Source organism: Helianthus annuus, chromosome 16 (assembly GCF_002127325.2).
Source record: "Helianthus annuus cultivar XRQ/B chromosome 16, HanXRQr2.0-SUNRISE, whole genome shotgun sequence".
Classification (NCBI taxonomy): Eukaryota; Viridiplantae; Streptophyta; class Magnoliopsida; order Asterales; family Asteraceae; genus Helianthus; species Helianthus annuus.
The window spans coordinates 102,916,993-102,931,249 of record NC_035448.2 but is presented as its reverse complement, the minus strand read 5'-3'; the positions used below and the strand labels follow the sequence as shown (position 1 = coordinate 102,931,249).

General features: G+C 37.6%; 2 protein-coding genes across 2 annotated transcripts; one reads left to right on the top strand and one right to left on the bottom strand.

Moving 5' to 3' along the window:
- The first annotated feature begins 5,592 nt into the window (after positions 1-5,592).
- LOC110924818 (protein ACCELERATED CELL DEATH 6) lies at positions 5,593-9,899 on the top strand. Its single transcript, XM_022168807.2, has 6 exons — positions 5,593-5,967; positions 6,058-6,210; positions 7,079-7,576; positions 7,679-7,822; positions 8,275-8,783; positions 9,150-9,899. Exons 2-6 carry the CDS (start codon positions 6,066-6,068, stop codon positions 9,765-9,767), a joined length of 1,914 nt encoding a protein of 637 aa, XP_022024499.1. The 5' UTR covers positions 5,593-5,967; positions 6,058-6,065; the 3' UTR covers positions 9,768-9,899.
- Positions 9,900-10,701: 802 nt separating this feature from the next.
- Positions 10,702-11,076, bottom strand: LOC110924320 (uncharacterized mitochondrial protein AtMg00810-like). Its single transcript, XM_022168343.1, has one exon. The coding sequence runs from the start codon at positions 11,074-11,076 to the stop codon at positions 10,702-10,704; it is 375 nt and encodes a 124-aa protein (XP_022024035.1).
- Between the last annotated feature and the right edge of the window lie 3,181 nt (positions 11,077-14,257).

Sequence of the window (14,257 nt, the reverse complement as noted above, 5' to 3'; positions counted from 1 at the left end):
CTGAATTATAACCTCCCACACTCGAGCATTCTTCATCCGAACTACCACTATAACCCGAGCTATCATCAGTTTCAGAAAACTCTTCTTTGTGAACATGCTTGATGTGATTGATGATCTTGGCATAACATGCAGTTCCTCCTTCTCCTTCATCACCATCTCCAAACTGTACTGACCAGTTACACCCTTCATCAGCTTGAACAACTAATGCCCGATTGGTGTTTGAAGGCCCAGACTGGTCTCGGTTGGTTGTGTTGTTCACAACTACTATCCCTCTTTCACGATTACCTTGATTTGTGTTGGAAGTATTTGTCTGATTTCGGAAGGGATTTTGGTTGCCTTGTCTGCTGGGTAGGGTGCACTCACGCTTGAAGTGACCCTTTTCGCCGCAATTAAAGCACGTAACTGCATCCTTGTCGAAACCATACTTTGTATCCTTTTTGCTTTCCAAGGTAGTTCACCGAGTTCGTTTCATAAAATCCTTAGCCCTTCGAACAACACTCGCAAACGCCCATTTAATGTCCATTAACTCCATTTCATCACGGTGTATCTGTTGATAATCTTCATTGGTCAAATTAATGTTTCCAATTTGACCTGCAACCAATCCACAGTAGGCACTGAACATTGTGTTGAGAAGTTCCATATGTTCCTTTGCAACTACTATACTAACTTTTGAAAAATTGGAAGTAACAACTCTGACGGTGTTGGGGTTTTGGGGTTGAAAGTTGTTACCATAACATGCTTGTTGTGCTTGTTATGGTTGGGCATGTGGTGGTGGCGAAAGATAGGCACTTGGATCAAATTGAGGTTGAGTTGTGGAAGTTTGAGGTTGAGATTGGGGTTTAGGGAGCCAGGCACTCGGATCTAATTTAGGTTCTGGTGTAGGAACTTGTGGTTTACCGAAATAGACATTTGGATCGAATTAAGGTTTTGAAAGGGCATGGGCTTGTGCAATAAGATGTGGTGGTGGGTGATAGGCACTTGGATCGAAAACCTGAGGAGCTGAATGGGGAAAGGGGCTTGTATTGGACACAAAGGCCATTTGTAGTTTTGGTTGCTGACTGGAACTAGATGCAAGATTAAACCCTCCAAGGTACATTTCCGTATTTTGAGGAACTGAAATGCTTTTAGCTTTCCGGATTTCTTCTTCATCCGTGTTTTCCAATTTCTGAACGAATTCATAGATAGTGACTGTGTCTAAAACACCCGTATGCTTTAACAATTCAATTAACGGACTCCACTTTGGGGGTAGGGCATCAGCCAACCTTGCAACCATTTCCTGTTGAGTTGCAAGAACATTATAAGAATACATTTCACTAATTAAATGATAAAAACGAGTTGTCATATCATTTAATGTTTCATTTTCCATGAACTAAAATCCTTCAAATTCCTTTTTCAACAAATCGTGGCGTGTCTTTCTTGTAGCCGCATTTCCTTCTCCTCTTGCTACCAAGGTTTCCCATAAGGCTTTTGTTGTAGTACAATAACCGAATTGATGATAAATGTCTTTATGGAGTGCTTGTGTAAGGATAGCAAACGCCTTCTTTTCCAGATCATATGCCTTTTGGTCGTTTTCTAACATATTTGCATAAGTTGCTGCAGTTGATCCTGCTTCTTCAAGAGCTGTGTTAAATGGCGTAGTCAAACACGTCCATAGCTCGGTGTTTTGCCCTAGAACATAAGTGTGAAATCGACCTTTCCAAGATGGATAGTCGTTCATGTGATTCATCTTTGGTGGGCGATTGTTGCTACCCATTTCACTTCACTTAACAACAAATTCCGAATGCTTTGATTTTGATTGGTTACGCATGCCCATTGACTTGCAGTAATTGATTGTTGTGGCATCATCATTCTCAACCAAGCCACTGCGGAGGTCGGATCTTGACCCGATCCTGAGCCAATGTTCCAATCCCATGGACTAATACTCATGTTTGATGTATGAATGAGAATACCTAGTCACACACTTGAAAAGAAACTGTTAAAATACTTTTGCAAAGCTTCTGTTGAAAATTTGACAAGTGACCCCACGAAAAACTGGGTTTTTGGCGAAAGACCAAATTAGACGGAAAATGGTTTTTCGTCAACAACTCTTTGACGAAATACTAGGTAATTCGTCGCCTGGGTTTTTCGTCAACAGATGGTCATGGACACAGAGAGTTGGTGAGACTTTTCAAAAAGTAAATCTTATCTTGTACTCTGACAAAGACACCCGTTCAACCGAACAACACACCCACCTTACCAACCCATGATGTTGTACCATATATTGTAATCAATTATTATCAGTTATCTTTTAATTTTAAAATCAAGAACACTTTGAAGGTTTGAAGGATATGAAGATATGAAGTTTCCGGCCAAAATTTTCACCGGAGAATTCTTCCGAAACACAAATTTGCTCATACTTTCAATGAAAACCCAGTTCTATCACGTGAACAAGCAATATAACAAAGGTTTTTGATAAAACCTTTAGCAAATAACAAGATCTAGACAGATTTTAAGGAATTTCTCAGAAAATTATGAAAGTTTTTCAAGAACACAAATCTGAAAAATCACGAATAACACTTGATGAAAACACAACCATGTTTGGTTTTAAACAAGGATAAGAGCCAAGGCTCTGATACCGCTTGTAGGTCCGTTTTCGGAGGATCGATCACAAAACCAAATCCCTGTTTAAAACAAACACGGTCACGAGTGCGGAATCCCCATGACGATGCAAAACCAAACACAGAATATCAAGAACACGATGTAACCAAAGATTCACAGTCTATTGATTAAACGGATGAAAACAAACATCAAACATATACACACAATGCTTGAAGATAAACTCACAATAGGATATGCTCTCATGACTTCTCACAAAAGTCCAAGTGTGGTTTATCTAGGTAGCCCAGCCCAAACATGATGAAACACATAAAGGGCCTGACGAATAATCAGGTTATTCGTCACTTTTCACGACGAAATATAGAGTGAGGAATAACTAGGTTTTTCGTCACACATATGAACGACGAAAGATGGGTCTTTCGTCGAGGGCTGCAAAACAGAACAGCTGCAAACTGTTTGAAAGTTTGTAGCAGAACATGTAAAAACACATACACGGGCATAAACTACTGACCAAATGCAACATGCATCAGTTTATAGCATACATACCAAAAAGACAACTGTCGGACCAAAGTAAGATAGGAGGATATCCGACTTGTTCGACGGACGGAACTTACAGACTCGATAAATAAAAGACCGTAAAATACAATGCTAATAAAGAACAAGTTGCAAACACCAAAATATGCACCAACAAAACAAGTATGAATAAGTACGTTTGTCGAGAATAAGCATCGTATACGCATGAATTGAGCATGTATGTCAAATATTTGTAAGTTTAACGCATTTTGCAAGAATTAGGAATCACATGTATAATTAATCCAAACGTATGAACATGTATGAAATATGTAGAACATGATTTTAAAGAAATATGAATTTTATTTATGATCCAAGTCTCGGATTTTACAATGATACAACAAAATGACGAATTACAAGATTCCAAAAATAGAAATACGAACAATGCTTTCTAATTATGGAAAGTTTGAAAAAGCAGGGCGTTACAGATAACATTTCAAAATACAGTCACTAATCAAAATTAATACGTTCTAGGACAAGACAAAAGTTCATCAAACTTTCAACAGATCAAATTTAGATTCAATTCCTTTAAAATCGTCAAACATTAACACTAGAATCCAACAGATCACTTCACCATGAACAAATTTAGGTTTTACATCTTGAATATTTTTAGAAAATAGAAAAAAAAACTAACCAGATGAAAGGCAGATTGTAAGATAGAGAGAAGCCGATGGACATAATCTTTGTAAACGATTCCGGTTGCGATTTCTTCCTAAATATTCGTTCCAATCGCACATAATCTTCAATTATCCCCCAAATTTCCGGTAATTGTTCTTCCAATCGATTGAAAATCAAAATTAGCGTTCATCAAATTCGTTTCAGTTCAAGGTTAATCAAAGTCATTTCAGCTCCCCTAACCTAATCGATTTGAATGCCGTGATCCTTGAGTGGCGATTGAGATGTGTTTGAGAGATCTAGGGTTTTAGAATGTGGTGATGATAGCGAAGTGTCGGAGAGAGAGAAACCAGATGGGCCGCTGTGAGAATTTAATACAATAAGCAGTCCTTTACATATTCTCGGGATAAAATTAAACTAAATTAAATTAAATATTATATAGCAAGACAAACTTTATATAAACAGTACTACTCCAAATTTATATAGCAAGACAGACTTCATATAAATGGTACTACTCCAAGTTGATATTCTCGAATTTGCGACCGCTTTAGACGATCGCAACTTTTGTTTTTCATATATATCTCGTATTTGTGACTGCTTTAGACGGTCGTAACTTTTGTTTTTTTTATATATTTCCCGTATTTGCGAACGCTTTGGACAGTCACAACTTTTGTTTTTTTCATTTTTCTCATATTTGCGACCGTTTTCCAACCACTATTCAACTCTTTTGCGACTGCAAAATATGGTGACAAAATTTTCGACCGTTTTGCGACCGAATCCGGGTTGGTCTTTTTATTTGCGACTGTTTTGGTTTTGATCGCAAACCAGTCGCTAATTTTGCGACTGCATGATGTTGGTCGCAAATTTTCATCGCAATTGCCTAGTTTTCTAGTAGTGTTATTTCTTCCTTCCAATTTATGTTATATACTCATTATTAACTTTAGAGCCTGAAAAAAAATTAAAAAACAAACCGGACTCTATTTCTTTAAATGTTCTAAGACCTGGAACAGCAGGTTGAATAGGAAATCAGCTTGGCCACCAGTTCAATTCTTACTTCTAACCACTCATGAATAAACCGGACGGTTTTCATGTGACTCGGGTTCAACTCGGAACCGGTGGGACCGTTGGAACCGGCTTTCAAGAATTTACAGAAGTATTTTCTTGGGGCGAAGTGGGGCACTTTTTTGCTATTTATATAGTCTAGGGAGCTGTAGGAATATATAAGTGGGCGATGTTGGATGTGAATCTGATATTTGAAGGAGTAAAAATTAGAGTATGATGCTTAACTTGTTCAGTTCTATTTTCTGTTTTAGCTTTTATAAACTTTTTATACACTTTATGAGTCTTATACATTTTTATGTATTTAGTGAATCTAGCTATCAAGTATACAATGATATACAACATATAATTAATTTTATATATTTTTATGGGGTTAATTATAGCACTAATGGTTTGCCTGTTGTTGCCAGATTGATAGAAGCCGATTCGAGATGGCTAATTTTCTAAAAGACTCGTAGAGTGAGTTAGGCTTCAAAGAACATAAATGAGAGAAGAAGACAATAATAACTTTGATCTAATTTTTTCTTCTTCTTTCATAGCTTTAAATATGCAATATTAATTTAACAACTACCTAGTACAGTGAGAAGTAAACAAAGGAACATGGGAACATATAAAGGAAACACGGGTGACGTCATGCAAGTAAACGTGGGTTTGGGTTGCTGATGTGTTAGTGGACCCGGGGTGGAACACTTTTACCCCGTGATGAGTGTATATAACGAGTTATACAATCCCAAACACCACCGCCACTCAATTGTATCACGCGTCAAACATAAAACGCGTTGTATTTTTAACGGGTAATTGTTTTGATTGTTTGAGGGAAATTGTTGGGTGTGGTGGTGAGGGATCGACATTTCCACTAAAATCCATCCCTAGTGATGGAATAATGCTTGATGACATGGCGGAACTTGATTGGAAGTTGTGAGTGAGTGATGATCACCGCTACCCTCTTATGCACGTATCATAGATAGACATAGACGTTGACTTTCAGCAATAGCGATTTCTCTGTTGCCAAATTGTTTTTATATATGGACGTCTATAAATTCAGGTTCAAGCCCTGTGATCTCCATTCATGATCATATATAACACCATTGGTCAGTACGTGTTGAAAGATAACTCAGATCCTCACAGGTACTTTCAAAGCTAAAAAGCTCACTGGATGTTCTTGTGATTCTATTCCAGTAATATTGCTACTAATGACTAATTGCTATGACATTGCAGCCGAAAGGATGAACCATCCAGGTACAAGCTCTGGCCATGCAAATCCAGTCAATCCCATAGACCCTCCGCACAACCATAGTATCGTTCAGATCCCTCAACAATTACCACCAGCGCCACAACAACCAAACTCACCTCCTTTAGATCTACTTCAAGGTAATTAATTTCTTAACTTTTTTCACTAATATATCCATCAGTACCTTCCAACCTTGATGGATATGAGTCGAGGATTTTTGTTTTAAAGCTTATGTGATGTAGTATGACTGTTTTCGCATCTATAGTTACAAGAGAAATTGAGGCCAACTATTGTTGGAGATAATTTGGATGGGTTTATTTGAGAAGACAAACTAAGAAGATAAAGTAGAAAGTTTAATTAATTGTTTGGTTAAAATTGTTAGGTTCATAGATTAAATTTAGGGTAAATTACACTTTTCGTCATTTATGTTTGTATTGGATTGCAATAGATAGGTAAAATGACTTTATTGCCCTCACATGGGGTGCACGTGACCAAACTTAACCTTTAAAATAAATCAAGTTAAAGCTAAAGAACGAAAGGTGTGATGAGTTTTTCAAATAAAGAATTGCGACTATAATTATTGAAGTTAAAGGCTATACATTGCGATTCGATACAAACATAAAGGACGAAAAGTGTAATTTACCTTTAAATTTATTTGATTATTTTATAAATTCAGTTTAAGTTAGGTTATGATTATATAAGTTTAGCATAAATAGAGGGTTATGTATTCAGTTTTATAGTAACGAAAGAGTCAGAAGCCAAGCTTTGGCATGGAATATGTTTTCGGCCATGGCATTATAGCCTAGTACCATCTTAGGGGTGGGATAAGGCTTAGAGACCATTAGGTCCTGTGTTCGATTACCACAAGTGGTTTTTTCCCAGATTTATTGAGTTTTCTCCTGAATTGGTGTATCACCAGTGATCCAAATTTGTCGTTAAAAAAAAAAAAGAATATGTTTTCTTGTTTTTGTGTTCATCAAATCTGGGTGCCGTGTTTGAATTTTGAAGGACCTAGAACAGAGTACGCCAAGGTTGGTGTTCCGCTTTATGAAGCAGCAATCAAAGGAGATTGGAATGCAGCGAAACTCATTCTTGACGAAAACCTAGATCTGGTACGTTATGCTATCACCGAAAACCATGAAACACTGCTTCACGTGGCAGCGTCAACAGAAAGGACCAAAGCTGTGAAAGAATTTGTGATAAATCTAGTAACTATGATGAAAAAAGAGGACTTGGAGTTACAAAACAAAAATTTGAACACTGCCCTCACTCTAGCAGCTCAAGCAGGAAATATAGAAACAGCAAAGATACTGGTGGAAAAGAATCCAGCATTGATTGAAATCAGTAATATCAGTGGAGTTACACCACTCTATATGGCTGCTTTGTTTTCAAAACCTGATATGGTGAATTATCTATATGGTGTCTCTAAAAAAATGAATGGCGATTGTTGGACACCTAACAATCGGGGCTGGGTCCTACAAAAATGTGTTGAAGCTGATATCTTTGGTTAGTACTTCTTACCAGTTGGCGTTTCTTTTTTCACATGTTTTCTTCACCATTTAGTTTCTTGCAATTTCTCTCATAAGCTGACCATATTTTCTTACGTAGATGTTGCTATACAAATAGTTATTGATCGCCCCGAACTGTGTGATAACAAGCAGTTACTTACGCATGTTCTTTTAGCTTTGGCTCAGAAGACTAAAGCATTTGAAAGAAAAAAACTAAATGTTTTCTTAAGTGGCATCAAGTCAAGTAAGTTTATGCTCCTCACTTTATTTTCTTTGCTTCTTTATACTCTCACATTCATTCCATATGCTCGCGATTCGTGGGAGTAATTTAAACTCATTCTTACCTACCTATGTCTTTTAGCTTCAGTGGCCACTTTTTTTTCGTTCGATGAATTTTAAGAATGATTGATATGTTAAATACATTACTAAAACTATATGTTATCACAGTCATGATCTAGTATTAAAGAAAATTATGAGAAGTGTACAAATTTCAAAACATGAAATTTGTACAAATTTCAAAACATGATAATTAATATTGTATGGTGCTTCAACTTGTACATTTCAAGTGTACAAATTTCAAAACATGATAATTAATAGTGTGTTCTAGTTATCAACAACTAATAGCCCGTTCGTATGTCAGTTTTACTCAGAGGATGTGGTATGATGGTCTTCTTCGTTGTTGTTTTTTTCTTTCAGTTTCTGCATTGTTTCATGTGAACTTATGGCCCCGTGAAAAAGATGGTGAATTAGCCTTGCAATTGCTAAAATTAATTTGTGAAAAGCTTTCCAAAATGTCCAAGACTGATATTGATGACATAATCCGAGGGCCGTCTATATGGGTTGAAAAGGAATATGAGAGCGATACTAAAAATAAAATAAAGACGTACCCTTTTCGAGTACTTTTTCATGCTACTAAAATGGGCAACACACGTTTTATAATTGAGCTCATTCGCATATATCCTGATGTGACATGGAAAGTAGATGACAAAGGGAAAACTATATTTCACTTAGCAATCAAACGTCGTCAAGAAAAGATCTACAGTCTGTTACATGAGATTGGTGCTATGAAAGATTTAATAATACGTATTAAAGACAAAAAAGGCAATTACATGTTGCATATGGTCGCAAAGAGTGCTAAGCATATACGATTTCAAAGTGTGTCCGGAGTTGCTTTACAAATGCAAAGAGAGTTATTATGGTTCAAGGTACATCTTACTTTTTAAGCTTAATATAATATCATGTATCTTTTTACATATGTTCATATAATCAACTAGGATGCCACATATGTAATGATGCCAAAAAAAAATCAATGCTAAAAAAGGAAGCTTAAAATGGGGCCGTATAAAGTTAGCGAAAGTGTGTGCTATGCATATAATCTTCTCTAAAATTTTATATCAAAATTTAGCTTATTAACATAGTTTACCATGATCATATATTTAATACATTAATTATTATGTTCCTTTAAGATCCATGAAAAAAAACTAATAGGTGCACTTGTTACATGTTTTCATCGATCTGACAGGTGGAGTGAATTGTTTTCACTCATTAAAATAACTTGACATATTTTGCAGGAGGTAGAGAATACGATCACACTTCAATACAGTCATAAGAAGAATGCAGATGGTGAAACACCACGAGACTGGTTCACGAAGAAACATGTAGACTTGGTAACCAAAGGCGAGATTTGGATGAAAGATACAGCATCTCAATGTATGGTGGTTGCAACTCTCATAGCCACCATCGCATTTGCAGCCGCCTTTACACTTCCGGGTGGATACAACCAGAACACCGGTATTCCTTTCTTCCGCACAGAGCCAGCCTTCATTATTTTTGTGATCTCAGATGCAGTTTCTTTAATATCCTCATCAACATCAGTCCTCATATTCTTATCTATCCTCACATCACGTTATGCTGAACATGATTTCTTGACATCTTTACCCAATAAATTATTGACCGGTCTTGCAACACTCTTTTTATCTATTCTAACCATGATGGTGGCATTTAGTGCGAGTTTCTTTGTACTTTACAATAAGCAGCTGCAGTGGGTGCCCATTACTATCACTGGTTTAGCTGGCATGCCGGTCATTATATTTGCCATACTCCAATTTCGTCTTCTAAGGGATGTTTTCGTATCGACATATCGATCTAAATATCTCTTCAAGCCCAAGAAACGTGTCCTTTACTATTAAAACCTTTGTGTGTTTCTTTTCTTCAAACGCTTATGTACTATATCAACCACTTTTGTATTATTCATCGTCCTAAAGGTTTTCTTTTGTAAAATTGTAATAATTACTATCAAAATCAATAATTATGTTTTGTTTCATAACTTTCTTTTAGTTTATAATCATTTTGATTAGAACACATTGTGATTTGGTATAATTCGATGATTTCTCATTAATCAAAACCGGGTATATATACAAGAATACAATAGCACAACTAGGAATCTATATCTCCATAAATCAAGAAGAGATTATCTATACATTAAATACAATAAATACTATAATATATTCCGCTAATAGCCCTCCGCAGTCGAAGCAGTAGCCGGCCGGATGCAAAGACTAGACTTGAAACGTTCAAATAGAAGGCATGGAAGACCTTTCATGAAGATGTCAGTGAATTGATATTCTGTAGGAACATGCAAAACTTGTACAGCTCCAAGGCGAACTTTCTCTCTGACAAAATAGATATCAATTTCAACATGCTTGCTACGTTGATGCTGAACCGGGTTTTGTGACAAGTACATGGCAGAAATATTATCACATCAAATAATTGATGCTTGTGTAACCGGAAGATGGAGCTCAAGAAGAAGGGTGCGGATCCAAGATAACTCTGCTGTAGTGTTCGCGACCCCTCTATATTCCGCTTCAACACTGGAGCGCGAGATGGTGGGCTGACGTTTGGAGGACCAAGATACCCAATTGTCCCCGAGAATGACACAGTAGCCGGACGTCTAACATTGTGTGTCAGGGCAACCCCCCAGTCAGCATCTGAATAAGCTGTGAAATTCGTCGACTTGGAGGGGGATAAGTGCAAACCATGATCAGCAGTGCCCTTGAGGAAGCGAAGTATGCGTCTGAGATAAGCAAAATGACGCTCCCGTGGGGCATGCATAAAGAGGTATACTTATTGTACAGCATAGGAGATGTCCGGGCGAGTAAAAGTAAGGTATTGCAACGCGCCCGCAAGACTGCGATATAAAGTCCCGTCTGAAAGAGGTGCACCATCCAAAGCATTGAGTTTTGAATGGGTATCAACAGGCATATGGCAAGGTTTGCAATTGTCCATTTTCGCTCTACTCAGAATATCCTGAATGTAGGCACGCTGTGAGAGAAAAAGGCTGCCAGAATTATGAGTAATCTCAATGCCTAAGAAATGATGTAACCTGCCAAGATCAGTCATAGAGAATTTCTGAGACAAAGCTGTGATAAAATGATGTAAGAGACGATCATTAGATGTAGTGAGAACAATATCATCCACATATAAAAGGAGGTAGGCCATGTCGTTGCCCTTTTATAGATAAACAAGGAGCTGTCAGATGTGGATGTCCGAAATCCACAACGAATAATATAAGTAGCAAACCTGTGGTACCAAGCCCGATGTCACACCCCAACCGATGACGGAAACATCGGGGCGCGGCACTGAGCGAAACAGATTGTCCAGGAGAATCCATAACAACTATTAGTTATAATATATTAAAGGTTCATGTCCCATACCACAAACATATAAAATAAAAACAGTTATTACAGACATTGTTCGCAAAGACAAATTATCCATTCCGACAACTCAGATATCATTAAATTGTTTGTTTCTAAGACTCCATCCTAACTTGATTCCCACATAGCAGCAAAACATCCTAAGCACCTGTCACATACGTTAAAATAGAGGTCAATACACATAGTGTAAAGGTGAGCATACAAGTTTGATATAGTATAATAGAATTCTAGATAGTTTACGCATAACCAGCATGTAACATGTACAAAGTGAAGACAAGTAGGTTATCGACAGAGAAATATGCACAGACATGACTGCGAGTTGTGGAATGCGCATCACATATTCCCACTGGGACACGTGAAGTAAAGCCCTAAACAACCCCTGTCCACGACAGGTGCTGAGTCCAAACTATAGTACTATCGCTGCTAAGGTGTCAGGCAACAATCACTGTGTTAACATAACATACAAGCATTCATCGAATAACACGTAGCATGCAGTAACGGTTAGCGTATAAATAGTGTTTGTGTTGTGTGTAGATTGTGATTTAGAATATGTAACGTATGTAAGACTCAATAGTGCATAAAGCAAAAAGGGTTCGAGTATACTCACAGATTGTGTTTAACAAGTAAACATTCTCTTGGATTCAATGGAGCGCTGAGAGAGATTAGCCTGAACAGTAAACGATAGCATAAACGATAATCGGCGCGTAAAACGGTGCAATGTACCAAGTGTCGGATGATAATCCGATTGAATGGAAATCCGATCGGATGGCCAGTCGACCGGATGTCAATCCGTTCGGATGGTCATCCGATCGGATAGCCATTCGATTGGATTGACATCTTGTTTGGTAAGGATGTGTTTGTGTATGATGGCTTTGAAGTTTTCATTGCAACATTTTGAAAACAGAGAAGTATCTCTACCCTTCAGGTCGATTGATCGAACGACAGTTCGATCGGGTAGCAATCCGATTGGTAGGACACTTAGTGAGAACAAGTTCACAGCAGGGTTGTCACTCGATCGGATTGCAATCTGATCGGGTGGCAATCCGTTGGTTATTGAACATGTTGAAAATTGTTTAAGTGTTGAGGTCCAAACGTCACATGGTCGGAAGGTCGTTCGATCGGATGGCAATCCGATCGGACAGTAATCCGTTCGACGTCCAGAGTCATTGAATAGTTTGAATAAAAGTTTAAGTGTAGGACCAAGTGTAAGCCGATCGAATGGCTGTCCGATCGGATGGCAATCTGATCGGACGGCAATCCGTCCCAACGACCTGGTCGTCTTTGACACTTGATTGTTTTGAAAGTTTTACAGTTTTGATCGAGACGGTGTGATGACGTGCCAAACAACAGAAACCCCATCCCGAGTTAAGTGACCCGATCGAACAGGAATCCCCCTAGCCCGATCAGTCAACTGTTCAAGATGGTCGTTCTTGTTTAACCCGAAACCGATAGTCTCTTTGATAGAAACCAGATCTTGAACCAATTCCTCACTAAGAAAGGAGTAGAAGATCAGAACGAGCTCCGATTCTATCGGTTTTGTGACAACCCTCAAAATTTCATGTATTCCGTACAATTAATTAATGATAATTAAAGTGCTTGACGACTGCGTGGAATTACTTAACTGCTCTCTGATTACTGTGTTATAATTACATGTACTTGTTAACATACTAATAATGTACAGAAAATGTCCGTTATGTTTTCCTGAGTGTTGAAAATTAAAAACGTCACAAAAATATATATGTATGACACTTTACGGATTAATTAAGCACTTTAACGGAACAACACCGAACCGAACAACCGACTTTACCCGTAACACAAAAATATTGTCAAACACATTATTCTTATTTTTCTGAGCTAGTTAGGGTCCCCGAACACCCTAACACACTATATAATTAATAACACACCTTAATACACTAACTAAATACTTGAAATCCAACTAAACTAGTAACCTTGCCATTGAAACCCAACCCTATACCCCCCCCCCATCTTACGGTCACATGGGTGGTGCCCCACCACTTGATTTTCTTGATTAGTTTAGTGGATTTGTATGTACATATGGGGACATTAGACCTAAGGGGTAAAAGGGTGTTGGGTGATTTCTTATTTAACCACTAGACCCTCACACATTATCATCATTCAACCCTCAACAACACACCAAAGCTCTCCCTCTCTTCTCTTGTTCAGCCGAAACCAAGCACACCCACCATCACCACCTTCAAGTCTTCCTTCAAGCATTCTACATACATCCAAAGGTGCTACGGGTCATACAACGAAGCTTGGTGCTCTCGGAAGTGGAAGGACCTTCTCCATTCGCTATTAACCATCACTTTTCTAATCTCGAACTTCCCTAGCCTTGAGCTAGTGGTAAGAACTTAGATCCGTTCATTCTTCATGTTATTTAAGTGGTTAATAGTTGTTTGATGATGAAAATCCATGAACACTAAAGAACCATGAACAAAGTCTTGCATATAAACTAACTTGTAATGAAATATTGATGAAACATAATGAAGTGATGATAAACTGAAGTTGTCTTGATTATGTTACTGATTTACTCATTGATCTACTTGTAATATTGATGTTTGATGTTGTTGTGATCACTAAACATGTTAACGGAATTAATCGAACACAAGTTAAAAAGATAAAAGCTTAAATAGTAGGTTGTTTGGTTTTTACAGCCAACTTTAGTTCGCTGTAACAGAACTGTAACTTAACAAAAAATGTATTTTCTGAAATCTAGATTTATGTATTATGAAATACGGTTCTAATGGCACCGGAATCGTAAATTTTGGACTTCGTTTACTATTTTTAAAGTGTCATTTTGTAACAGCAGCTAGAGCTGCATTTTTACTGCTGAAAATATGCATTCTGTTTTCTGTCATAACTTGAGTTCTGTGTAGAGTTGGATCATGAAACTAGTATTGTAGGTGGTCACTGATGTCGTAGTGATTGTCCCACTGGAATTTCGT